The sequence below is a fragment of the Tiliqua scincoides genome, chromosome 4 (assembly GCF_035046505.1).
Source record: "Tiliqua scincoides isolate rTilSci1 chromosome 4, rTilSci1.hap2, whole genome shotgun sequence".
In the NCBI taxonomy this organism is placed as follows: Eukaryota; Metazoa; Chordata; class Lepidosauria; order Squamata; family Scincidae; genus Tiliqua; species Tiliqua scincoides.
In genome coordinates this window covers 39849957-39877266 of record NC_089824.1, presented here as the reverse complement: position 1 = coordinate 39877266, position 27310 = coordinate 39849957, and the positions used below count along the sequence as shown (strand labels likewise).

The 27310-nt window shown below is 41.4% G+C and overlaps 1 protein-coding gene across 4 annotated transcripts in view; it reads left to right on the top strand.

Moving 5' to 3' along the window:
- The window catches only part of CSPP1 (centrosome and spindle pole associated protein 1), a 77673-nt gene that overhangs the window by 20680 nt on the left and 29683 nt on the right, over window positions 1-27310 (top strand). For all 4 annotated transcript variants that reach the window (XR_010794307.1, XM_066623759.1, XM_066623758.1 and 1 more), the window contains exons 7-17: window positions 1823-1903; window positions 3184-3285; window positions 3865-4271; window positions 6072-6142; window positions 8565-8658; window positions 11099-11156; window positions 17155-17345; window positions 21257-21384; window positions 22858-22942; window positions 23226-23346; window positions 26851-26998. Coding sequence is in view for 3 of the 4 variants with exons in the window: in XM_066623759.1 (XP_066479856.1) it covers window positions 1823-1903; window positions 3184-3285; window positions 3865-4271; window positions 6072-6142; window positions 8565-8658; window positions 11099-11156; window positions 17155-17345; window positions 21257-21384; window positions 22858-22942; window positions 23226-23346; window positions 26851-26998 (1486 nt within the window). In the remaining variant the exon portion in view is untranslated. The remainder of the gene's footprint in view (window positions 1-1822; window positions 1904-3183; window positions 3286-3864; window positions 4272-6071; window positions 6143-8564; window positions 8659-11098; window positions 11157-17154; window positions 17346-21256; window positions 21385-22857; window positions 22943-23225; window positions 23347-26850; window positions 26999-27310) is intronic.

Below are 27310 nucleotides of genomic sequence, written 5' to 3'. Positions count from 1 at the left end.
TGGAACCACCTGATTGTTACTTGTTTTGCCAAGCAAAATGAGGCTTTTGGTTTAGCTCGTCCTTTTGGCATTCCTTTTGTTGGAATGTTTTTCTGTTTTGTTTGTTTTTCTGTTTGTCCTCTGACACTAACTATATTGAACAATGGTATTGGAATAAAATAAGATACATACGTTCAGGCTACAATTCTATGTTTCAACTTTTGTATCCATTTTTAGTGGGGTAGGAAAATGTAAAAAAATACTGTATAGTGCAGGAGTGACCAATCCCCAGCAGGCCACATGCTACTTTTTACGTACATAAACTTGGATGTGCCACTTCACCTTATTCTGACCCTCTCTCTGGATCTTCTTGGGTGGTTGCCCCAGCCAACATGATCTGCTAAGCCTCTGCTCTGCTACCTTTGCCCTTCCCCAGCTCTTGTCACTCCCTTTCTGGACTTCAAATCAGGAGGAGCGCTGTGTGCTCATGGCCATGGAACTCTGCATCAACCCACATGGCCATGACAAGTGACTTTGTGAGTGCCGCTTTGAAAGTGTCCACATGCCATCAGTGGCACGCATGCTGTAGGTTGGCCACCCCTGGTATAGTGCAATGATGTGCCTTGAATGTAAGTTGATTGCAAGTTGGTGTGTGCGTTCAGAGCACCATTGTATTTCATATTCAACCCCCAGCTTGACATTCTTATATGTTTTTAAAGTGACCAAGAATAGTTGTAAAATCTGGTGTAGTATGACAGTTCGCTTGGGCACTGAGATAATGGAATACATTTGATGTTTATGTTTATGATGCAGTTCTCTGTTTGAAATTTTGCTTGAGCTCCCCACAGCTGTTTTCAGGGAAGGGGGAAAGGAAAGTTAGGTCCCTCAAATCCTGTGCTTTGCTAGTTTGTCATGTCTTTGGTTCAGAAATGCATGTTTTATTATATTCTTTGATTTGCCATGTATATACCTACAGATCATTTTTTAAAAACAATGATGCTGAACATTTGACTTTGCCTCATTTTTCTATAATGTGGGTAGTATTATAAAACTCTGGAACAATGAATTTTTATGCAACTTATATGAGAAAGAGACACCCAAAAGGCCACTTATGTGTCTTTTCAAGAAACTGGAACAAATCAGGAAATTGTAACGTTCAAATAAATGTTTGGCTATTACTACACAGCCTTCTGAGGTAACAAAAGTCATGAGATATTATGGAAATATCAACTTCCTTACTTGTCTAGGCATAAACATTCCCCTTGGGTACCAAGGCATTAAAGCATTGTAAAAGGTTTTTTCCTTTTCTTTTATATCCACATAAAAGTGCTTTACAAAAGTTGTAGGTAACTCTGTTGGTCCACTTAGGGTGGAGGTGAAAGGCAAAGTAGGGCAACACCTTTATTAGGAGTAATTAAAAAAAAAAAAGCAGTGGTGACTAGACTTTCAAGTTCTCCATATCACTTCATCAGGTTGAATGTTGGCAAAAACATGGCCTAGGGAACATTTTTGTGAACTAATAATTTTTATAGACATATTTGCAAGGTTTCCTGTGAGGCCTCCTTTTACACATGTCAGCCATGAATTTGTGTTGAACTGTGTATGATTTCCAGCTTTGAGTGCCATATACCAATGCAACTGTGACTGCCAATTGTATGCACAGTGTGGATTTGTTTTTTGCATGTTACTGAATGTTTAAAAAGCTGTACTTGCAGCACATGGAAAACTGCTTGTATTCAGTTCTGTATCAATTAACCAGGTTATCTTGGAAAATGTAGTTCCTAAATCCAGTGACATTGCTTAGTTCAGAACAAGTTGAGTCATTGATTTTTTTTTTGCATAGAAAAAATATCTTGCATCTGGTGAAGTTGACCCCTATACTCAGGGATTATCCCTTCCTATTGGTGACAGGAGGTCTGCTAAGGTAGGTGCACAGAAATTCAGCAAATATTGCTTAGTGTGTGCAACTTAATACTACAATTCCTAGTACTGTAAAAGTTAAAGCTTCAATACGATATACGTCATTATGCTATTTCTTTTTTAAAAAGTTCTAATTAGATGTCAATGTAGAAATATAGTCTCTTGTTCATTCACTATGTGAGTAAGCATGTTCGGTTAGGGCAGTGGTTCCCATACTTTAGGTCAAGGGTTAAACAACCTGCTGCTTGGACTACTGTCCAATCACATTATAGCCAGCAGCTAGGAAAATGAAACTTTTTTTTTTTATGGATCCCAGTGCTGAAATGTTTGTAAATCACTGGGTTAGGGTGATAGAAGTGTTAGCAGTCATGCTCCATCGTAATCTCCAAATGGTGAGCACGGAGCAAGTATCATTGTTGGTATGCTACCTTGACATCTTTCCATAGAGCCAGAACTTTCATATGTGGTTCCATGTGTATTCCTAGATTTTAGTTGCTCTCAAGGAACTGAGGCACAAACAAGGTTTCCTGTGGCAAAGATATTTGTACCAACAAATAAGTAGTTTAGTAGTTTTACATCACAATCCAGTTCCCTTTGTGTTCAGTGTGGCTTATTTCCTGGCAAGTGTATCTAAGACTGCAATCTTAACAGGCTAGTGGTCTTCAGTGCATACTGTTAAAGAATGTATGGCCAAATATATCTCAGCCGTATACTTAAAGCTAAGCATGCATGTTGAGTTCCCATCTTCCAGCTACATTTTCCAGTAGCTCCGAATCCTGTGGTGAGTTCTATCATTTAGTAATCCTGTTCCTGCCAGTGGGTCCCATTAACATGGAAATGATGAAACTGTAACTTTTTAGGGACAATATTGCTTAATCTAGTTGTTGATTTTATATTTGCACAGATAAAGACCATAGCAATTATTTAAACCTGTTTCTTACTCTCAAATATAATTGTAAAGTCATGTTTTCCTACTTCTGATTAGAGAATTTCTAGAATCAGATATTTTAACTCCATTTGTTTCTTATTTAGAAGATATTTTAAGTCCTGAACAAACAAAAGTTGATTATTGTTGAGCATCTTCTGAAACTAAACAAAACATTTTAAAAGGGAAGCTAATATGAAAAACTAGTGAAAGTTCAGTTAAATCTAGTGGAAAACCTTGTTTCCTGTTTTATAGAACACTGCAAAACAGTATAAAAATCATAATTCATTATTATCATCATATGTCTATGGTGTTAAAACCTTTTGTAGATCCAATATGGTTTCCAATATCTCTTCTAGGATAGGTTAAGACTTGAAAGAAACAAGGAATACAATCAGTATCTCAGGGAAAAGGAAGAATGGAGTGAAAGGTTAAGAAGAGTAGGGAAGAAGCACACAGAGGTAAATCACAGACTTTGTTCAATTATATTGGAAGCAATGGGAGGATATTCATAATTAAGCTATAGAGAGAAGTGGATATTGCATAGCAATTCACACCTTTTTGCTCTTCATATGTTAAAACTATTTTTTACACTGTGAGTTCAGAATTATTCATAGCACAGTATGAGCAGACTGTTTATAGCTTGGTAAGGTATAAAATATTTATTTCTGAACTTCATCTGAAGAAGTTGTGTGTGACATGGCCCTTAACTGCCTTGTTACTACTTTTCCCTTTCTACCTACCTGACAGTGGAGAAAATGGATATCTATTGTAATGAAAGATGCTTCCTATGATGCCATACCACTTTCCCTGCACTTATGTCCCTACCAAGATTACATTGATTCTGATATCAAGTACTGCACTTGGTTCAATATTGCAACTTAAGAAGTGCTAGTAACACTATATAGCCTTATTTAAAGTCTTTCTTGTTTATGCCATTCTGCTTTTTTGTGTTGGCAATGAAAAGGGCTGACAAAATTGAAATGACTAGCGTAAAACATCTTTTAATTATCTTAAATTATTTGTCTTTGTATTGACAGCATGACACAAGCACATACCAAAAAAGCATTGCTGTTTCCAGTGCCCAGCCAGAATTACACTCCCATATTTTGTCCTCAAGAAGAGATGAAGACTCTTTCAAGAAAGATGCTTGTACTTCTACAGAGTCCTATGAAGTGTTTTCGAATAAGATACCATCATTAGATCAGCATCATAAGCCAGGAAATGAAAGTGGAGGTGGGGACAGGATATTGCATAAAAAACTCGATGAATTGAAAATTCCCAACAGAAAGCACCAACAACTGGACAACAAACCCGATATTTCTTCTGGAAGGCATTGTGGGTGTGGTGGGGATTACAATCCTGAAATCTATGATGAAATGGATCCTAGGTTTCGATATGAAAGTGATTATGACAAAAAGCCTTTGCGAGTCTTCCATGCTCAGAGGTAACTATAGCTTCCTTATTGCTAACTTTGTAAAAGCTGACTGATAGAGATGGTGGTCTTTTGTATTTTGTTTGAGTTGCCCTAATCCAGTTCTTCTCTATCCCTCACATTTTGATGTGTACCAGGACTAGCTTTCCTGTGAAGAAGTGACAAGCAGTACATATTGGGTGGCAAATTTACCAAGTGGAAATATTTTGTTGTACACAGAATTTAAAAAGAACCTTCATCCTAGAAACATGTTTACATAGATTAGACTTCCTACTTGAGGTATGAAACTCTGAAGCTGGCACTGGGATATGCTGTAACAATACTGCTACATCTGTTTCATTCAGCTGTCTCCTGTGATTCTGTATTCGGAATGGAGCTAATATTCTTCCTTATTAATGGCAGGTCCATATCAAAATATCAGGTCCCAGGTTGCAAAGACTTAACGACCCAAACAAGCACTGTGAACTTAATTTTTTAAATAAAGATGTTGCCTACAGTTGTTTCCTGCATTTCCAATTTAGTACAGAAGTGCTGAACTGCAAATGCAGGGAGTTTCTTACCTGGATATGCTTTTGCAGGAAGTGAGATTTACAGTCCTGTTCTATGCCCCGGAGCCTCCACAAGGAGCAGTAGTGCCAAAATGGCCACCGCTGTTTCCTGTGGGCCTGGGGCAGCTGCCAGTCTTTCCTTGGGGTAAGGGAATATTCATTCCCTTTCCACAGGTAAAGCCTTAGAAGCCCCAGTGGGTCTCCTTGGAGCTGTGTCAGCCATTTTGCTGTGCAGAACTGAAGGGACCCATGAAGGGCTCCACAAGCTGGGATGGGGCATAGTATTCAGTGGCAGAGTCTGCCGCTGTCTCTAACCCCTCCCGGGCCTGATACCTTGTCCCCTGCCCAGTTCCATCCTCCCCTTGCCCCCACCCCCAAAAGCTGCTTTGCTGGCTGGTGGAGAAATTTACCACTGTTTGCTCCTACGGCAGGCCCTCCCAGTGCTGAGGCCCAGCACCTACTGGCACTGGCCTCAACGCCAGTGCTACATGTTGAACGCTAGTGGTAAAGTGCCTTATGGCACTTTTATGAAATCTGGTGCTGGCGGTACAAGCATACAACCAGTGCTGGGCTCATTAGGATTGGGCCCTAAGAAAAGTGTAGTGGAGTCTGTGAGCATCTCACAGAATCCAGGGACTGCGGGATTTATTAAACTAGAAACCCCTCTTACAACTTCTAGTGTGTACTCTTCTTTGCTAGTTTTTTATTTTATTTTTAAAAAGCATATTGTACTTAGTTCCATGAAGATAAAAGCAGAAATTCTTTTTTCTCTGAGCAGCGGCAATACAGGATTAGAACTGTGTAAACTGCAGGGATATAATTTTCAATCTGAATAAATCTCCATTAATTCTTTGATCAGTTCTCTGTAAACGCATTTGCTGGATTTGTGCCAGTTATATCTTCAAAATTGGGAAGAGAAGATTTTTAGACAAATAGTTTCCATTGTAATATTGGAGTTCTTTATGTGTCTGGTATTCTCTACATTATGGTTGAGAAATGTGTTTGACCTCAGGAATCATACTAGAAACTTTTGCCATCACATGTTCTGCCTTTTATGCAACTATGCAGGGTATCAACTAAATATATTTGTAAAATAAAAACTGGAGTTCCTTAAACCAATAACTTGTGGCTTGCATAAAACCTTTTTCAGATGGCACAAAGTGCCTAGAGTTTCATGAGCATTTCCCAAAGGGTGTTGTATATAGCAAACTCAGTACAAGCCTTATTTTGATTTTCTATTTTCATTTCTCTTTCCTTGTATAAGCCAAGGCAATTCTCCCACTGCAGATCAGGCACACTATGCTGGTGTTCCATATGCAACCGGGCTCATACTCGGTATGTATGCAAAATCTTGCTGCTGATAAAGTTATTTTATGATAAAGTTATTTTATTGCATTCAAATGCAATTCCTTTTTTAAGTAGACTACAAAGTTTAGAAGTTTAAAAACAAAACCTAGTACATGAACGTAGAAGAAACTCCCTCCAGACCTACCCTCTGAAAACAATTAGATGTTTTACGTAAAGCTGAAGAAGAAGCACTGTCTATTCTAGCATGTCAGTCAATTTTGTGTCTATGAAAAGGGTAACTTTGAAATAAAAAGATCCAAAATCTGATCTCCTGCAACTTTTCCTGTATCCTTGCCACCAATAGGAAACATTATTTGGTAACAAACTACATAGTGCTTTTAGTGAGTTATATGCATGTCCAGTTTTATTCCAGCTTGTAAAGGTGTGCCCCATATCCATGGGGGTTCTGTTCCAGAATCCCCCACGGATTTCCAAATTCACAGATACAAAGGGATTCTCTCCCCACCCAGCTGGGCTCCCCTCACCTCCGGAGGCTTTCCGAAGCCTGTAGAGGCTGTGTGTGACCGCCCGTGGCCTCTGTGGGCCTCAGAATGGACGAAAAGGCAAAAAAAGTGAGGGGAGACATGATTGAGACATACACAATTATGCAGGGGATGGATAAAGTGAATAGGCAGATGTTCTTTTTCCCCTCACACAACACCAGAACCAGTGGACATCAAGTAAAATTGAGTGTTGGGAGAGTTAGTATAGAAAAAAGAAAATTTTTCTTTACCCAGCATAGTCTGTGGAACTTCTTGCCACCGGATGTGGTGATGGCATCTGGCCTGGATGCCTTTCAAAGGGGATTGGACAAATTTCTGAATGAAAAGTCCATCAAAGATTACAAGCCGCGATGGGTATGTGCAATCTCCTGATTTTAGAAGTAGGCTACCTCAGAATGCCATATATGATGGAGGGCACCAGGATGCAGGTCTCTTGTTGTCTTGTGTGCTCCCTGAGGCATCTGGTAGGCCACTGTGAGATACAGGAGGCAGGACTAGATGGACTTTTGGCTTGATCCAGCCGGGCTTTTCTTATGTTCTTAAAAAGTAACTTCTGGTTTTACAATAAAACCCAAAGTGATGTTTTTATTGCTGTAAGGCAGTGTTTCTCAAACTTTTAGCATTCGGTCCCACTTTTTAGAATGAGAATCTGTCAGGACCCACCAGAAGTGATGTCATGACCGGAAGTGACATCATCAAGCAGGAAAATTTTTAACAGTCCTAGGCTGCAATCCTACCCACACTTACCCAGGAGTAAGTCCAATTTACTATCATTGTTAAAAGCATATGTATATAGTAGCCTGTTAAAAGTACAGATCTGTAACATTTCACCAAATGCAGTCATATACCATGGTAGCATCAAGTTTAATATATTAAAAATAAAATATTGAAATGAATGGGGACCTGCGTGAATTTGGCTTGCCACCCACAGTTAGGAACACGGCCTTAAGGCATTGGGTGTCCTGTAAAACCAGAAGTTGTGGGGTGTGTTTTTTTTTTGCCTTTTCAGCCATTTTGAGGCTTGCAGCAGCCATGGGCGGTCGCATGCGACCTCTGTAGGTCTCAGAACATACTCTGGAGGTGAGGGGAGCACAGGTCCCTTTGTCCCCAAGGGGGGGTGTGGGGGAGCCATCTAATCTGCAGTTAAATGAAACTGCTGATGTGGGATCCATGGGGGCTCCTGTACTGCAATTTACTTATGAAAGAAGACAGCTACATTTCAACTTCATTGTCAAAGTAAGAAAGTAAAGGGAAGAATTTTTGCAAATATACTATAGCAGTGGTTCTCAAACTTCCCAAGAGCTTTACTCCTGGGTAAGTCTTTGTGAGGGCTGGGGTGGGGTCAGTGAAGCGTCCATTTCGGGGGAAGGGGGGATATTTTTAAACTAAACATATGTGCTTTCAGAGTCTGGGGGGAGCCCTGTGGAGTGCTTGCAGGTCTCCCCGCATCTTCTAAATAATGAAAGTTGCAAGCACCAATGAAACAGGAAATTCCACTTCCAGTTTAATTGCGCTGGCAACTTTCACTATTTAGAAGCCATGGGTAGCCGTGCAAGCGCTCCATGGGGCTTTCCACACACCCCAGACTCAGAACACGTACGTTTAGTTTAAAAATAGCCCCCCTTCCCCTGCAAGGGTGTGATCTTGCGGATTGCTTCACTGCTTTTCCCCGTCCCCGCCCATTAAAGGGAACAAGGCATCGTTACGCGAGCTGGTGGGTCATGACCCACCAGTTTAAGTAGCACTGTACTACAGTATATTGAAAGAAGTAGTATGTCTTGGCGTTCATAGGACTAATGACATTATGCAGCAGGTGACAGTATGCACGGTATCTATGGCATAATTTAGCTGAAATAAAAATGTGAAAAGAGAATGTATTGTATACATGTTTCTATCTCCATTTTTAGGGAGTCAGGACAGAGAACTTATTCAGAGAAGAAAAGAACAGTACAGACAAGACCTAATGGAGCAAATAGCTGAGCAACAGAGAAATAAGAAACGGTAACCATGGCCAATGGGCATATTTATAATTTGGATTCTTTTGTTTTAATTTGAATTGGTGACTAATTAGTAATGACATGCTTGTGAGAAAAGTGAAGAAGAAAATGTTATTTACCAACAGCATAGAATAATGTGCTACACTGAAAATTTTTAAAGTTTCTTTTTCCTCCCCAAGTGGTTTGAATCATTGGGCAGTGTCCTGTTGGACTTAACTATTGTAATGAGCAGATGGGTGATTTCAGGTTGCTACCCTATACTCAGTTCTACTTATGAAGACCCTGTTGTGTATGAATGTTTTTGATGTAACTGGGTGCAGGGTAGCACCTCAGCCTGCAAACCTTCCCTCTGAATAGGACCCTCTGAGTCCTATTCAGATGTTATGAATTCATGAAGAGCTTCCATCTGTGGCTCACCACATCTGTGATCATGCTGGCGAACTCTGGCCCAGTACGCCATTGCCCTGACTGGCACACTCTCCACGAGGAGTCCAAGTTATGAAGTGTGTGTGTCAGCACACTCAGGGTATGGTGAAACCATGGCAACTCTTTTGTTTTATAATGTATTTTATAATGATCCTATAATGCTTTGACTCTCAAGGTTTGTGTTGTAACCCCTGCTGATTGGGTAAGAGGCACTTTTTCAAGTGGGTGCTCCTTTTTTTAGCTGGGGGAGAGTAACTGGCCCACCTCACCCCAGCACTGTCTGTTCTAGTGGCTGTCTGCTGGTATTCATTTGCATCTTTTTAGATTGTGAGCCCTTTTGGGACAGGGAGCCATTTAGTTATTTGATTTTTCTCTGTAAACCGCTTTGTGAACTTTTAGTTGAAAAGCGGTATATAAATACTGTTAATAATAATAATAATAATTTACACCTTTTTAATTCTAAAATCATTTGAGAATTTTAAAGATGCTTTTTGGTCATAATCCAGAGAAATGCATAATTAGTTGTGCACACAGCTGTTGGAGCTTTGGGTGTATTTCTTAAGCAACAGCCCCTTGTCCTGCAACATGATATATTTCTTTTGAAGCCTAGGGGAGTTACAAAAGTCAGCTTGCAATGTGGTATAAAAGTCTCCCTTTAGCTTGTTTGAAGTAACTCTCTGAATCTCTTGAGGATATTCTTCTAGAGACATCTAGACATTTCCTAGTTTGCTTAGTACAGTATGTATCTTTCAACTGAGTTTCCTGTGAAAAAAGGGTTCAAAAATGATGAGAAATGAATGAGTGGGGAAAAAACACACCAATTACTTTTAACTTTCCAGATCTCAAAGATTAGAATAGAATTCTTTGTTTTGAGACATGGACATTGTTTGTCAAAGAATAGTTTACTATTTTAGGTATGCAGTAATCATTTGATTACTTTGTCAGATTTATGAATTTGTAGAAGTAAAAAGAATCAAGTTGCAAAACTAAAATGAACTTACATTGTTCTGACATGGATTATTGTTCTTCTGCATTAATAACTTTGCCTAGAAATGATGATAAAATGTCTTTGAGACTATTTTAATATACTGTTGCAGATGTAATATTTCAAATACCTAACTGTGATTAGGTGACAAAAAGTGCTATAGGCTTGCACATTCCCTTTCTGTTCCTCTTGCTGTCTTGCGCAAATCCTCCCAATTTTTTTTATGTCTTGCTCTAACCATTGTGATACTTACATTTACACTGATGCTCACTGTACTTAATGCTAAGCCAGATTGCCCTCCCAACCAGAGTTTGAACTTCTGGTTATGAGAGCAATCTTGACTAACGTGGTTGCAGATATAATGCTACAGCATTGGTTCTCAAACTTTTAGCACTGGAACCCACTTTTTAGAATGAGAATCTGTTAGGACCCACCAGAAGTGAGTTCATGACTGGAAGTGACATCAAGCAGGAAGAGTTTTAACAATCCTAGGCTGCAATCCTATCTGCACTTACCCAGGAGTAAGCCCCATTGACTATCATTGTTAAAAGCATATACAATAGTCTGTTAAAAGTGCAGATGTGCAACTTTTCCCCAAATGTAATCACATACCATGGTAGCATCAAGTCTAATATATTTAAAATACTGACATGAATGGGGACCAACCTGAAATAGGCTTACAGCCCGCCTAGTGAGTCCCGACTCACGGTTTGAGAAACACTGTGCTACATCATTATTGAAGGAAGCTGCAGACATCAAGGAAGAATTCACGTGAGAAAGAAGAGAAGGGAGACAGTTAAGAAATTGTTCCACTGGAGATATTTTCATGACATTGGCAGTGTTACAAGTTATTGTCGTCGTCGTCCCCCCACAAACTTGTCATTTAATGGATTTTTTAAAAAACTAAACGTAAGCATCCATTGAGTGATTTTTAATTATTCTTTTCTGGCTCTGAGTTCTTTGGAGAACGGGTGGGAAAAGTGTTTGTGTAATAATTTTTCCTATCTCTGTGTTGTTCTTTTTTCCTCAATAGTGAAAAGGAACTTGAATTCCCAGTTGCTGCATCTGGAGCTCTAGACCCTGAAAAAAAGGTGAGGCATTTTTTATGTTAGTATCTTGACAGATTAGATTAACTATTTCAAAAATTATTTGACACAATGTTAACACAGGTAGTAAGTCTCACTTATAAATCTTGATAATCCTCATAGAGAAATGCCAGCTTGCTTTTGGAAATATTTGCACTGATCACTTTTTCAGCATAATATTTTGTGGGCAACAAGGTACTTCTCCTATTTTGCTCTGCGAATACGACTCTGTTGAAAGTGACCAGGGTGCAAGATAGAACCCTGTTCCTGTAATTTAAGGAAATGTCTACAAGGAAACATGATGTTGACTGGATTAATGTCACATGTATAGATAGGCTGTACATAGCCTAACATTTGTTGTGGGGTGACTTTGTAGAACCTTTTTTATTTCCAGTGGAGCACATGTGGTCTGCATGTCTATCTGTGCTTGGCATGGTTTTTTTGGCGGGGGAGGGGTGCTCATTGTGTCTTTCAACAAACTGGCTGTGGTCACGTGTCAAACTGTGCCTTCAGAACTCAAGCAAGCTCTTCTCACAGCAGCAAAGCAACCTTACTTCCTAAAGTAAGGTTTCCACTCTCTTTTTTTCATTATGTCTGCACAGTTATTCAGCTGTGGGAATAGTGCTAGAGCCACTGTAAATCAGGGAGAACTTGCTCTATAACCCTAATTACCTGTGCACAGCCTTAGAGAACTGCTTGTTGAATGTGTTGACAGAAGCAACATGAGACTGGCTGACATATTGTCTTAAACATTGCTACTTCAATTATTTTCAATTAAATGAAATTATTATCTTCACTGTGCAGCAATCAGACCTGTTTTACTTTGTTAAAACTCTCCCATGGAGAACTGTCAATGAAGTATAATTTCTGCCTTCAAGGATATTCAATAATTCTCAAACAAATTTGATTTCTGATAAATTGTTCCCTTGAACTACCCATGTAGTTTCTTCCCTGGAAAATCTTTTCTGACTAACTTAGCCGGTTTTCTCATGTCATACAATTTTTTTTTTTTTTAAAAAGCTGGTGAAAGCCTTCACTGATTATGAAGTCAGACCTGCCTTTCCTTCTTGGAATTTAAATTAACTTTCAGTGCTCAAGACCTCCCAATTAAAACTGCTTAGGAAAGAGGCTGACGTGTGTCTGGCCTATGATTTGTTTGAATTTTATGGAAATAGTGGCTTAGGGACATCTGGGTCTTAAAACCAAGCAAATGTCTCTTGTTAAATTGTAGATGGGAACCCTAAATGGTGAAAACCACTCCTGTCAAAGAGTGGAGCATGCAGCCTCAAACTGCAGGTAAAAATGCCAGAACCTTAAGATACCTTTTTGGTTCCAGTACCAGAGACTTGCAGGAACTACTTTGAAAACTGGTATGCGTGTGAACTTGTGTCATGTGCTGATCTAAGGAATTGTGTCACTGGGTTCTTCTGACTCACAAAAGGATTGTGTAAGTTTTGGTCAAGTGACTGATTGAAGCAAGGCCAGCTGGTTCATTTTTCACATTTATATCCTGTCATTCCTCTAAGAACTGGAGATGCTGAAGTGGTTCTAGGGGTCTTTCCAAGTACATGGATCTTTCCAGTTGTTTTCCCTGGACGATGTTGCAGCTGTGATTAGATAAGACACTGCTGTCATCAGTACTCCTGTTTTTGCCAACTGACTATACTCCAGCAGTCAGTCAGACTAGTTAGGTGTTGGGAAACAAAAGTGTTTATGTCCAGCAAGTGTGACTGTGACATGCTTTTTCTAAGGGAAGATGTTATAGTAATGGTATGAGTAGCTATTGGCTAGTGCTCTACTGCATCATTACCAGGTTTCTTAGTCCCTTTCCTGTGTCTTGCCATGCCATTGTGAGGTGGAGGCTATGCCAATGTCCTCACCAACAGTGAACTGCTCCTCTCCTACTATGTTTTAAAATTAAAACTCTGCTGTTCTGCCTCAGCCTGGCTAGTCCCATGTCTTTCAGGTGTGTTAGATCAGTGGCTATTGAGTTATGGGGCTAGTGATACTAGAACTCTAATAGGAGCATGAGAGCAGAACCTTCTGAGGAAAAAGATCCTTTTTTGTCAGTCATATTTTCTGTCTGAGTGAGAGGCAGAGGGCATATCTACTCTTGTATCTTGGGACATTCTATGGCTGCTGTGAGAAATCTGCTGAATGGAATACGGCACAACCATTTAAAGTAGGTTATGGAAGAATGAATTAATGTAGATGCAGTTAATGGCTTGCAAAGCAGAAAAATGTTTTGAGTTAGTGTTAAGAATCGGAGCCAAATTAGGTGATTGAAAAGTTTTGAAAACAGTTTGAGTTAAATCAGCCACTGTGGGCCCAATCCTGATCTTCACATGCCGGCTCACCGCTGGCCCACATTTGCGAACCTTATTGCAGGCCCAGTGCCAGAGCTAGCCTAGCACGAGCCTGCACTGGGGCCAGCTCTGGTGTTCTGCCGCCCAGTGCTCCGTGCAAAGTGTCGGGTGGTGGAGAGGTAAGATGGGGCAGAGGAGGTGTTTCAGGATGGGCGGGGGAAGGCGGGGTGGGAGGGGGGCAGGACCGGCGGAGCTCAGCTCTGCTGGATCCAGAGCCCTGTGTTGGGCCTCCCAGTCCGACATGACGCATGTTGATTCTGCATCGGCTAAGTAACTGCTGCAGAATCAAGTAGCCCCATTGCAGGGCTACTTCCCTTACTCAGTGGAAGGGGATGAATGCCCCATACCCCTGAGGAGGCAGCGGGAGCTGCTGATGGCTGCCTGGCATGGTTAGGATGCTGCAGCAGCCCTGCACGCCAGACAACTCAGGATTGGGCTCTTAAGTCCTTAGCTTTTCTTCTGGAATAGCTCTGTGGCCCTGGGTTTAAATAGATGCCATAGGATGATAGCAAATGTGTCTCAAAATGCCTCTTATTAAAGTGGTGAATGTTATAAGAACTTAATATGTAGAATATTTGCACAGATTTAGCATATAAGAAGATATAATTTTATGCTATGGCAGGGATCCAATTGGGAATGCTTGCATTTCCTTTTCCATTAGCCATTACAGATGGTGCCCCCTTTCCAAGTATACAGAATTGAAGAATTCTTGCAGTTAATAATGAAAACTGGTGTTCAGGAATCCCTTTGGATCCTGGCTGCAGTATATCCTGAAGCATTTTACTTGGGAAGAACTTGCATCATTTTGAATACAGGCATTTAAAATTCTACCAGAAATTGAGTGTTACACACCTGTTTAAGTGCCTAAATTGTGCTGTAGTTGTAAGTATTAACTCTGTTGTTAATGTTGTTAATGTTGTTAATGATGAGGGATGCAAACATCATCACGCTGTACAAGGCGACAAGGGTGACTGCAACAACTACCGTGGCATCTCTCTCCTTAGCGTTGTAGGAAAGTTGTTTGCCCGAGTTGCACTAAAGAGGCTCCAGGTACTTGCAGAGAGCGTTTATCCAGAATCACAGTGTGGATTCCGAGCCAACAGGTCCACCACTGATATGGTATTCTCCCTTAGACAACTGCAGGAGAAATGCAGGGAACGACAGCCACTCTTTATAACCTTCATAGATCTCACAAAGGCTTTCGACCTGGTCAGCAGGGATGGCCTCTTCAAGATTCTCCCCAAGATTGGATGTCCACCCAGGCTCCTCAGCATCATCAGATCCTTCCACAAGGACATGAAGGGCACTGTTGTCTTTGATGGCTCCACATCAGACCCCTTTGACATCCGAAGCGGCGTGAAGCAGGGCTGTGTTCTTGCACCAACCTTGTTTGGGATCTTCTTCGCTGTCCTGCTGAAGCAGGCCTTTGGAACTACAACAGAAGGCATCTATCTCCGGACCAGATCAGATGGAAAGCTCTTCAACCTCTCCAGACTGAGAGCAAAGTCCAAAGTCCAGCTGAAATGTCTGCGTGACTTCCTCTTTGCCGACGATGCAGCTATCACTACCCACTCTGCCAAAGATCTCCAGCAGCTCATGGATCGTTTTAGCAAGGCCTGCCAAGATTTTGGACTGACAATCAGCCTGAAGAAAACACAGGTCATGGTTCAGGATGTGGACTCACCTCCCTGCATTACAATCTCTGCGCATGAACTGGAGGTTGTCCATGACTTTGTGTACCTTGGCTCAACAATCTCCGACACTCTTTCTCTCGATACCGAGCTAAACAAACGCATCGGTAAAGCAGCTACCACGTTTTCCAGACTCACAAAGAGAGTCTGGTCCAACAAGAAGCTGGCAGAACATACCAAGATCCAGGTCTACAGAGCTTGCGTCCTGAGTACACTTCTGTACTGCAGCGAGTCATGGACTCTTCACTCACAACAGGAGAGGAAACTGAATGCTTTCCACATGCGCTGCCTCCGACGTATTCTCGGCATCACCTGGCAGGACAAAGTTCCAAACAACACAGTCCTGGAACGTGCTGGAATCCCTAGCATGTATGCACTACTGAAACAGACGCCTGTGTTGGCTCGGTCATGTCGTGAGAATGGATGATGGCCGGATCCCAAAGGATCTCCTCTATGGAGAACTCGTGCAAGGAAAGCGCCCTACAGGTAGACCACAGCTGCGATACAAGGACATCTGCAAGAGGAATCTGAAGGCCTTAGGAGTGGACCTCAACAAGTGGGAAACCCTGGCCTCTGAGCGGCCCGGTTGGAGGCAGGCTGTGCAACATGGCCTTTCCCAGTTTGAAGAGACACTTGGCCAACAGTCTGAGGCAGGGAGGCAAAGAAGGAAGGCCCATAGCCAGGGAGACAGGCCAGGGACAGACTGCACTTGCTCCCAGTGTGGAAGGGATTGTCACTCCCGAATCGGCCTTTTCAGCCACATTAGACGCTGTTCCAGAACCACCTTCAGAGCGCGATACCATAGTCTTTCGAGACTGAAGGTTGCCAACTAACTAACTCTGTTGTGTATATATACCATCTTGCAGCCAAGTGAAGAAATTGTAAACCTATTTAAACAGTGTTCTTTTGTAAACATACTTTATCAAAATGGGTATATAGTATCTATTTAGGCATGTAGAGTTCCTGAACTATCAGCATCTTTTGGTCATCAAAACAATAAATGGTGAAATAAAAACAGTGATGCAAAAATTCAGATGCAGTAATTTACAGCAGAATGCAATAAAAAAAACAACCGGAGTGAAGTATCTCAATTCCATCAAAAGTTATGGGCCAAAAGCCAGAAAACAAAAAAGTACGTTTCCTTAATTCAAAACAGACCAATGAGTCTGATTGTTTGAAGAACCAGTAAGATGTTATGACACAGTGTGGAACCAGTAAGGTATTAGTAAGGTGACACTCTCTGGGGTGTGTGTGTGACACCTCTAGTGACCAAAATTGCTAAAATCACGGTTTGTAGGAATATTATCATGTTATATATCAATCCATGTGTAATTTCATGCAGAATGCAAAGAAATAAACCATGTTAAAATATCTGTGTTCTATAAAAAGATATAGCCAAAAAACCAGTGGGGTTGGGGCGATAGTACATCACCATGCCCAGCACCCAGGTAATTGTTCCACCCAGTGCATGGGAGAAGATCCATCATGGGAGTGACATGCTGGCCTCCTACATCGGGTAACGCAGACCCTAGTGATGCCACCGCTTTTTTGAAAAACCAGTGTAGAACCTTAATCTTCACCAATAAAATCAAAACACCTTCCCCCCTTAATTGCTAATGTTTAGAATTAGATGTTTCTAATGTTAGAAATGTTTCAATTTTTTCCCTTCATGTTAAGTTCTTTGAAACAGCCCTTTCTAAACTTCTCTAAGATTAACAGGAGTGATGCTAAAGTAAAAGAAATCTATTTATTACTAGCATATTCTGTTGAGCATGCGAATTATTTACTAGAAAGCTACTGGTAACACTTGATTTCAGTGTGTGATTGAAATGTCTTTAAAAGACAGTACTATTTTTGCAAAGATTCTTCTTTCCTTCAATTCTTAGAACTGGCAACTTCTAAGTTCCAGTTCCATAATTATACTAAACAATAAAGTTTTTCTCATAGCCTGGCAGACTGAGAGACCTGGGATTAACACCACAAATTGCTGCAGAGAGAATACCACCAGTGAGACCGAAGCCAGCCTTTCAAACTCCTACACCTGGACCAGCTTCCACGTCTGCACCTCCTGTCACACCAGTGAATGAAAATTTTCACAGAGGTTTATCAACAGCCCTTGGAGAAATGTTGGCTCCAAGGTGATTTTCTTTGGTGTTCAATTTGTAACTGAGGAGTTGCTTGGCTAGACAATGAGGTATATTGTTGCTAGAAGCCCAAACCTATAGGGAGAATGTCCAAAAAGCTAACTCTCAGAAGGAGCTTAAGCTATCTGGGGGTACTAAAAGCAAAAAAAAGGTTTTTTTGTTTTTTAGGTATGTGCAAAGGAAGAGAAAAGGGAAGGAAATGGTAGGACCACTATTTAGTAAGAATTCTGAAATGTTACCTGATGACAGAGAAGGCAAAAATACTCAGCTCCTACCTTGCATTCATCTTCATGCCCCCCAAAAGCCAGATTTTGTGAATGTTTGTTCTGGCCTGTTAACTGGAGGAGGAGAAATGTGTGGAGCCCCATAAGAGGTGTAAAGAGGGTGGAGACAGGTTTGCAGACTAGGATAGACAGGGAACTGGTTAAGAATTCTCTAACTGATCTCAGTGAATTCAAGTCATCCAGATCAGATGAACTGCATCCTAGAGTATGATAAGTGCTGATGTACTCTTAGAACTTCTGTCTATTATCTTTGAAAAATCCTGAAAGACAGGGAAGGTTCCACAAGACTGGAAACCTCCTAATGTTTCTAATGTCTAATGTTGTCCTGATTTTCAAAAAGGAAGGCCCATGAAATTGCACTTCTGTCAGTCTGACTGCAATACCAGGAAAGATATCAGAAACAGTAGTGTAGCTGAGGGGGTGTCAGGTGCCGGGCGGCACTCTGTGGGGGGAGGCTGAGTGTGATGGCAATGCCACGCTCCGACTGGAGCTGCATGTGGGTTTTCCGGGCCCCAGAAGGCCCTCCCCTTTTGGGAAACCTTAGAACAGGGGTGTCCAAAGTTTTTGGCAGGAGGGCCACATCGTCTCTCTGACACTGTGTCCGTGGGCCGGGGGGGATTAATTTACATTTAAATTTGAATAAATTTACATAAGTTTACATAAATGAATATATTAAAGATGAACTATATGATTGAATGAAGGTCTTGAAATAGCTCAAGGAGGGAGCCCTCATCTCACAGCTCACGCAAGAGGTCAAACAGTCGCCCTCACGCTGAGAGCAGTTGCATCGGGCCAGTGAGGGCTCCAACAAATCTCTAGAGGGCCAGAGGCTCATTGGAGACTGGGGGCTCCCTGAGGGCCGCATTGAGAGGCCTCGAGGGCCGCAAGTGGCCCCAGGGCCAGGGTTTGGGCACCCCTGCCTTAGAAGGTCACTTCCAGTTTTGCAAAACAACAACAACAACAACAACAACATAATAATAATAATAATAATAATAACAATAATAACAATAATAACAATAATAACTTTATTTTTACCCTGCCGTTCTCCCCGAAGGGACTCAAGGCGGCTTACAACAGGTTAAAAACAGATTAAACAACATGATTAAAAAAAACAGATTAACAACATAATTTAAAAACAGATAAAAGCATATTAACACATATCATAAAAACAGTAAGCAGATAACAAGTAGTAAAAAGGTAAAAAGAGCATAGAGCAGCAGCAAGTCATAAAAGAATCAGGCCTGTAAAAAATTAAAAGATGTTGAAAAGATGTTAAAAAGGCCGAGAACTCAGAAGGCTTGTTTAAACAGAAGGGTCTTCAGGCCTCGCCGAAAAGTCTCAAGAGAGGGAGCCATTCTTAAGTCAAGGGGAAGGGAATTCCATAGCGTTGGTGCCACTACTGAGAAGGCCCTATTTCTAGCCGCTGCCCCACGTACCTCGCTAGGCGGCGGCACTTGTGAAAAGGCCTTCTCTGGTGACCTAAGAGGATGAGCCGGATTGTACAGAAGTAGGCGATCTCTAAGATGCCCTGGCCCAGAGCAGTATAGGGCTTTAAAGGTCAAAACCAGCACCTTGAATTGGGCCTGGAAACAAGTGGGCAGCCAATGTAGCTGCTGGAGAAGCGGACCGGCAGAGTCAAACCGCCTACCTCCAGTAACCACATGCGCCGCCGCATTCTGCACTAGTTGCAGTTTCCGAACCGTCTTTAAGGGCAACCCCACATAGAGCGCGTTACAATAATCTAACCTCGATGTCACCGTGGCATGGATCACCGCGGCCAGGTCTCCATGATCCAAGTACGACCGCAGCTGGCGCACCAACCGAAACTGAGCAAAGGCCCCCCTAGCCACAGCCGCCACCTGGGAATCCTGGAGCAGCTGCGAGTCCAGGTGGACCCCCAAGCTGCGGACCTGCTCCTTCAGTGACATTTTAAGACATTCAGAGCCTAAGGAAGCCCTTCATGGGCCTCAGAAGGCTAAAATGTCACTTCTGGTTTTGTGAAAACCTCCCCAGGCCCCGGAACACTCTCTGGATGTGATCCAAGCATGGCTCCAGTAATGTTTGGGGAGTGGCCCTGGAAGGTGTGCCCCGGGGCTGCACACCATCCAGCTACACTGCTGATTGGAAAAAATTATGAAAAATTAAAAGAGTTGTCAAAAATCTTGCCAGACAAATCTGATTCCCCCCTTTTAAACTGGTTTGCTAACTTAGGTTGATGTTGGGAATACCATCCACTAGTGCATGTCTTTTATCCACTGGTGCATTTGTGCCAGTGGGGTGCGTGCTGCATCCTGTGGTGGCAGGATAGTCACTGGGGCCTTCTTAAGGTATGGAAACATGTGTTCCCTTTCCATGGGGCTGCATTGTGGCTACACGGGAGCTGGAAAGTTGGATAGGATTGGACCCTCAGTCTCTGGAATCTGGGAAGCAGCTTCCTCCCTGCAGGCAGGGTCAGATGATCTGAGTCTTGTTGGGTGTGAGGCTCCCCAAGGTTCCCCAGACTGACCTTGCATCATGGCTAGGTAAAAGAGTCATCATTTAGCTTTTATAGAGAGCTCTGAGTATACAGTCTCTTTCCTTTTTTTAACCTTGGCTATGGATAATCCACATGTGCTGGGATCAGCACATCTCTTGTCAGGGAGAGTTAACCCTGTGGGTGGTAAGACTAGCAGATATACTGCCAACAGAAGAGCAGGTTGACAGAGAGTGCCATCTTGCCCCCCACATGCAGCGAGTTCAGCAGTAGCGAGACTGAGTTGACAGCTGTGAGCAGCTGCTCATCTCCTTCCTGCATCTAGTGAGAACTGCAGCGTTAAGCAGACTATGGCTGTCATGGGTTGCAAATTTATTGTGTAATAAAGTTATCATCTGGAAAGAGACCACGTCCTGGTAGCATTTAACTAAAAACTAGTCCATTTTGTCTGGTGATACGCGAATGCGTTCTGAGGCATTGCAAATCTTCCCTCCCTTGTTTAAATGTTTAGTGAAGAGAATGCATGTCAATACAGGTGGGCCCTTTTTTCTCGATTTGACTCACTGTAGGTTCTGAATCTGCCTTGAAGGGCCCCACCTGACTTCCCTGATGCGACCAGAAATGCCTTCCAGTTGTATCCGGGAGCTTTCTGAGGCCTAGGAAGGCTGCACGTGTTCTCTTCAGGCCTCAGAACACTCCCTGCAGGTGTTGGAAAGGCACTTCCACTTTTTCCACATGCAGCCTCACTGGACCTCAGAAAGCCCCCCAGAGGTGTTGGAAGGGCACTTCTCATTTTTGGAAAAACTGGAAGTGCCCTTCTGACACCTCCCTGGGGCTTTCTGAGTCCCAGGAACACCATGTGTAGCCTCTCCAGGCCTCAGAACGCATCTGGACCCGATTGGAAGGTCGCATCCAGAGTCAGGTGGGGCTCAGACCCACAGATTCAGGTATTTGTGGGTTTTGGAACTTGGCAATGGAACCCCCATGGATGCTAAGAGCCAACTGTATCTCAATAAGCATTAAGTTACCAAGAGAATTTTTGTGGAAACAATACCTCAATACATTGTAATACCTCAATACCTCTTGTGGTAATGCAGCAGCCAAAAAAGCTCTTTGTAAATGCATTATCTTTTTTTGTTTTGTTTTAGAATTGCACCCTTACCACCACCACCACCACCACCACCACCAGTCTTGACAGATAACTACAGAACTCCATATGACGATGCATACTATTTTTATGGTGCCAGGAATCCTTTGGATCCCAGTCTTGCATACTGTAAGTTATAAACAGTTTATTGCTTATGCTAGAAAGATAGCACTGTATTACACTTCCTGAAGGTTCTTGTTCTGTCAAGGTAAAATCTTTTTCTTTTATTAAAAAAGAGAATCACAAACAACTTGACTGAATTGAGGGATGGATGAGAATTTAGGAAATGGGAAAAGGGTAATTGAGAATCTTCAAACAGTTAAGAGCCAATCTCACCTGCCTTCCAAATTTAATTGTTTATTTAAAACAGTATTTCCTGTCCTCCTCTTGAAGAGTTAGGGTAGCTCACAAACATTTACACTTTTTAACTTGAAAGTAAGTAATAAAAAAATCAATGATCCAGTAAAAATAGCAAAATTACAACAAACAGAGATAGAGCACACATTGTACAAGCTGCTGGAAAGGCAGTTCCTAACAGAGTAACAGAGGCTTGTTGAAATAGACAAGCCTTCAATTAGTCCTGTAAAAAATCAATGAGATGCTAGTCACATTTCCATAGGAACAAGTTTCACACTGTAGAGGCCACTACTGAGAAAGCACAGTTGTATCAGTTGCTACATCTCCAAAGGTGGTGAAACCTATAAGAGGGCCTCCCTGAAGTTCATATTGGAGTGAGGATGGAGTTTTACATGGTAGAAGGTGGCTCTGAATAATTCAGCCCTCTTCTATACCAGTTTCCCTTTCACCCCCACAAACTTTCCCATTTGTGAAATGTGGGAGGAAGGAAAATGGCAGTGTCAAAACTACTTCTAAACTGTTCCTACATCTGGAGCTCTTTCTATGACATGCATTCTGAGCACATACCCTCTTCCCTGCCCCCCACCCTACACCACCATTCCTGTCACCAATGGAGGCTTCAGGCATAATCTTTGCAGAGAATTTGAAACTTTGGTGTGGGGAGGGAATTCTTGGCTTCATTGCTCTCTGGGCTGCTGATCTTACTCTCACCCTGCCCTAAAGTGAGTTTGGAAAAGGGATGGCAGAGAGGCAGACTGTCAGAGTTGGGAGATGGTGAACAGGCTTCCTTGAACTGTGTTTTTCTGAACTTTGGAGAATTCTCAAGAATTTTTGTTCCAGAAATCACTTAAAAAATTCAGAAAGACCCAGTCCATTTCAAATCAAGATAGCAAGTTTTGCCCATTGCTAATGGAACACTGGAAGCACAAGAACTCATATTTTCTGTAATTTGTTGAAATTTTTTCTAAGTTTAGAAGCACTTCTTCCTTGTTTCTATATTATCAGAGTTTTTCTCCCCCCCCTGCCCCCAATGAAAAGTGACCCCTTTAATTATGTGTTTCAAGAAGCAGCATAGGAAGGGGCCACCAAAGGTCCTTAAATGATTGGCAGTTCAGTTTGGGGGGAAAACTTCACATTGAACACAGATGTGCATTATGGACTACAATGCTTTGTGTGTGGGGGGCATGCAGTACAATGGAACATTAAGTACCACAGATAACATTTTAATTACCTTTCTTGTTTTAGATAGTACCGATGTGATAGGAGCACAGCCTGCTTCTGCACCTCCACCAGTTTTTGACACAGTTCAAAGACCACCTATTGTGACTGTGTAAGTACTGCTACTATTAATTCAATATTACTGGATTCAGGTTACTGATTTGGAGATGTGATTTTTTTTTTTTTAATGGGAAGTGGAAAAACATTTCCAGCGCTCTGAACAGAATGTGATGTACAAAATAAGTTTCTGTTTTCTGTTTCTGAGGTTGACTGTGGAGGAAAAACAAGTAAATTATTACTTGTAAAGCACATTTCACTATCCTGCTTTCATTGTAAAATGAAATTGCATAGGTCTTGCTTTTAAATTTTATTGCATATATATATTTTGAATGCAGAAATAAAACTGGAGCAAGAATAACAAATGATAGACCAAGAGGCTTGGGAATATTTCCTGAAGAAAAACCAAAGCCCTCAAGAGAGGTTACTTTAGCTTATCAACAAGAATTGCAACAGCAGGTAGGAATATATCCAGAAATGGATTTTTGTTTGAAGTTTGAATTTGTTATATTTTAAGTTACCCGAATGAGGAAAGAGAGAACTCTGATAAAACACAGAGAAGATCTGTTCAACATGCACTCTCACTAGCAGCATGATCCTATTACTTGAAAGTAAGTCCAATTGAGTTCAGTAGGGACTAACTTCCAGGTAAGTGTGTGTAGGCTTATAACCTACACACACGTGATACATCTTTTAATAAAAAATAGCTTGCAAATTATATTTTAGCCTGATCTCAGTCTTCTGTAAATGTGCTTTATTTATACAGTGAGCCTCAATTTGAAAGACTAATAGGGGATAGGGAATTCATTAAATTTGAATGCATTTATGATCACTTGCACAAAAATTGTGATTCATTTTTAATAAAGTCTGTTAAATTGAGGGTTTCTGTATTGTCGAACATTAATTCAAGTGGTATTTTGCTTAGTGTGAGATCAGTACCTTAGGATTTTTTTAAAAGATTTTATTAGCATAAATTAGCAAAAATCCAGTTTTAAAAACATGTGATTTTTAAACACATAGACAGGGCAACTGTCTGTAGTAATGAATTATCTTTTCTTCAGCTATATCTTTTAGCCAGTGGAGAAAGAGGGACAGAAAATTTGTTGCTACAGACAGCTGCCCTAGAAACACAGAACATGGAAGAGTTTTTCAGCTATTTTCAACTATTGTGCTCCAAACTCCTGCGGCACACCCCCAGATCGTTTATAGCACACCAATGTCCCGAGGCACAGCTGTTGAAAATAACTGCCTAAAGCATACCCTGTTTTTTCCTCCTGTCTCTATAGGCAGACACCATGCCAGATTGCTGAGGGAGATTGTGAGGGTTGTGTGTGCCTCCTTCATCCCTGTCCAACCCTTCTCCTTTGCTTGGCCAAGAAACAAGAACTCTAACCTTGATCCTTAACTGAACAAAGGGGAGAGGGCTGGACAGCAATATGGAAGGTACATACAACCTTCCAACTTCCTTTGGCAAATTGTTACACTGAGATTCTTTAGTGCCTACGAATGCTGCAGAGGGATAAGGGACTCAAAATGCTGTTGTTTTTTTTACCTTTAAAGCCTTTTAAGGCAGGGCCAAATGTGGCCCCCAGAAGCAGTTTATCCAGCCCTGTTATAATTGGACTCTCCCAAAGAGATAACTAGGCTTGAAAATATGAACAAGATCTTCACATTTTCTTTTCTTTCATTTGCAGCTGAGTTTCTGTGTGATAATAAAGTGTTTATTTCTGGCCATCATCTGCTTAATGATGCCGCTTTCTGCTTTATGATGTCACTTCTGGCCTTCAGCAAGCACTATGAATGCTAACTTTAGCCTTTTATATGAAATGAGTTTGACACCCCTGTTTTAAAGTCTTCTGAGTAAGCCCTGCTCTAGCTTTCATTTTATGGAGAGATTAGATTAGCCTCTACAAGAAGCAGGACCTCCCTTGTGGCATCCCCAGTCCTCTGGAACTCTTTCTCAAGAGAAGCTTGTTCAGTCCTATTGCCTTTTTGGAGACAGTGAAAACTGGTTATATATGTATATTTGTCAGAGCTGTGATTGTTGATGCTGCTTGCTCTTGTTATAATTTTTGTGTTTGATATTGGTGCTGTTGAATGAGATAATTATTGATGGTTATTCATGTTTATTATTGTTCCTTTATGCAAGTTTAAGCAATCTCTAATTGAGACCTTTCTTAGTTTTTATTATTGTTTCTGCAACATTGATTATCTAGGCCTTAAGACTTTAAGATACCTGTTTCTATTTTGTAGGGCCCAATCCTATCCACGTTTTCAGCACATCCATGTATTTGGGCATGTATTGCATCCTGCAGTGGGGGGGGGGCAGTCCCAAAGCCCTCCGCATGGTAAGGAAACATTTGTTCCCTTACCTCAGGGCTTCATTGTGACTGCATTGGAAAGTTGCTTAGGATTGGACCCTTAGTGTTGAAAGCTAATGATGTACTATAAAAACATGATTGTCTCCTTAAAAACACAGAACATTATGGCTAAACTAGCATCTATACTTGTTTTTGCAATTTAATTCTATAAGGGATGTGAGCTTCTATTAAAAAAAATTGTTTTGGAAAAAAGTCCTAAATGGAAACAAAGCAGAATTTTTTTTAATTGAATTGTTTACTTTGACTCCGATTTGGAATTAACTGCTATGGTGAAGTTTAGCCAATATTTAATTCTCAAAAATATGTGACTTTCTAATGTGGAATTACTTTTTCTAGTGGGTTTAAAAGTGTGTGCTGTTAAAAAAACATGCGGTAGTATCTCAAACCCACCACTGATACAAGGCCAAATGACTGGGCTAGGAATCAGACTTCTAATTTAATTTTTTTCTAGAGATCTTACTTTTTCAGAAAGATAAATGCATTATAATAAACAGATGCAGTGTGTGGCAACATAACTTAAAACTGTATATTGTTATTCTGTATGTCTTTGTACTGGAAGATGCACACTACAATATAGGTGTGCCCCCTTATCTGCTGGGGTTCCAGAATGGAATCCCTCACGGAGAGCTGAAACTGCAGATACAGACGAACGCCTGGTGCCAGGGGGCTGCTTCCCTCCAGAGGCAAGGGGAGTTCCGTTCCCCTAGCCTGCAGAGGGGCTTCTGAGCTCAGCAGAGGCCAAGGATGTCTAACGCATCCTCTGCCAAGCTCAGACTTAACTCTGTAGGTAAAAAATGCTACTTGTGTTTTCACAGAGAAACTGAAAGTGACATTTTTTAAGATTTATAAGGCATTGGGAGGCCCCAGGAGGGGCTTCCTGGAAACCGGAAGTCACATGTTTTCAGCTTCTAAGCTCAGTCTGGTGTGATATATTGGCAGTTGAATCACCTTGTGTAAGCCATTTCTGCCCAACATTGCATATTAGCAACCAGTACCAAATGTGTACACCTGTGGGCTGGGCAAAAATGGGTTAATTTCTGGTTAAATCCCCTAAATTTCTAATTAAATCCCTTCCAGAGGTAAGGGGAGCTGAGCTCCATTTGCCTCTAGAGAGTCTTCTGAGCCCAGCAGAGGCTGTGTGCATTTGCCTGCTGAGCATTCTGAGCTCAGAATGATGATCAGAGGCAAAAAAAACGCAGCTTCCGGTTTTTCACCAAAAAACGCATGCAGCCTCTGCCGGGCTCAGGAGAACCTCCAGAGGAGAAGGGAGTGGAGCGCACCTCACCTCTGGAGGGATCATGTGCAGGGGGCCCTGCAGACCCAATCCACTGATAAGTGAAATTGCAGGTGCGGGAATTTGCAGGTGCGGGAATCTGCAGATATGGGGGCCCTCCCCTGTAAATAAGTAATTTGTGAGATGGAAGGTGAAATGGGGAATTTTGAACCTTTATATAGGGTTCCTTTTATCCATGTTTCTGTACCCACAGGAGGTGGGGAACATACTACCCACAAATATGGGGTGGGGGATACCTGTATACTTTTATTAATAATATATGCAATTAACTTTTAATTTCTTTTACAGATAAGGGAAAGAGAAGAACGTCGCAGGCAAGAGAAGGAGGAAAAGGAACGGTATGAAGCCAAATTAGAAGCTGAAATGAGAAATTACAGTCCTTGGGGAAAAGGAGGTGGTGGTGCTCCTCTCAGAGATAAAAAAGGAAACCTCATAAGTATGTTTGAATGTCATAGGATCTTTATATTTGCTTATATTTATATTAGATATACATAGCATGGTAAAAGGAACACTTGGACAAATGGATGTACTACAGCGAATTTACAGCATAGAAGAAATATGTTCTGGTTATTTAAGCTGTTGTTGGATGCCACTTCTATGAGAACAGGAATTTAAAAAATGAAACAACTTGCTGGTGAGAGGTGACAATAAAAGCAAGAGACAAATAAAATTGGGAAAGGAAATTCTAATACATTTAGGGCAGGCTTTGGAAGATAATATTTGTATGGCTTTTGTTAACATATTCCCA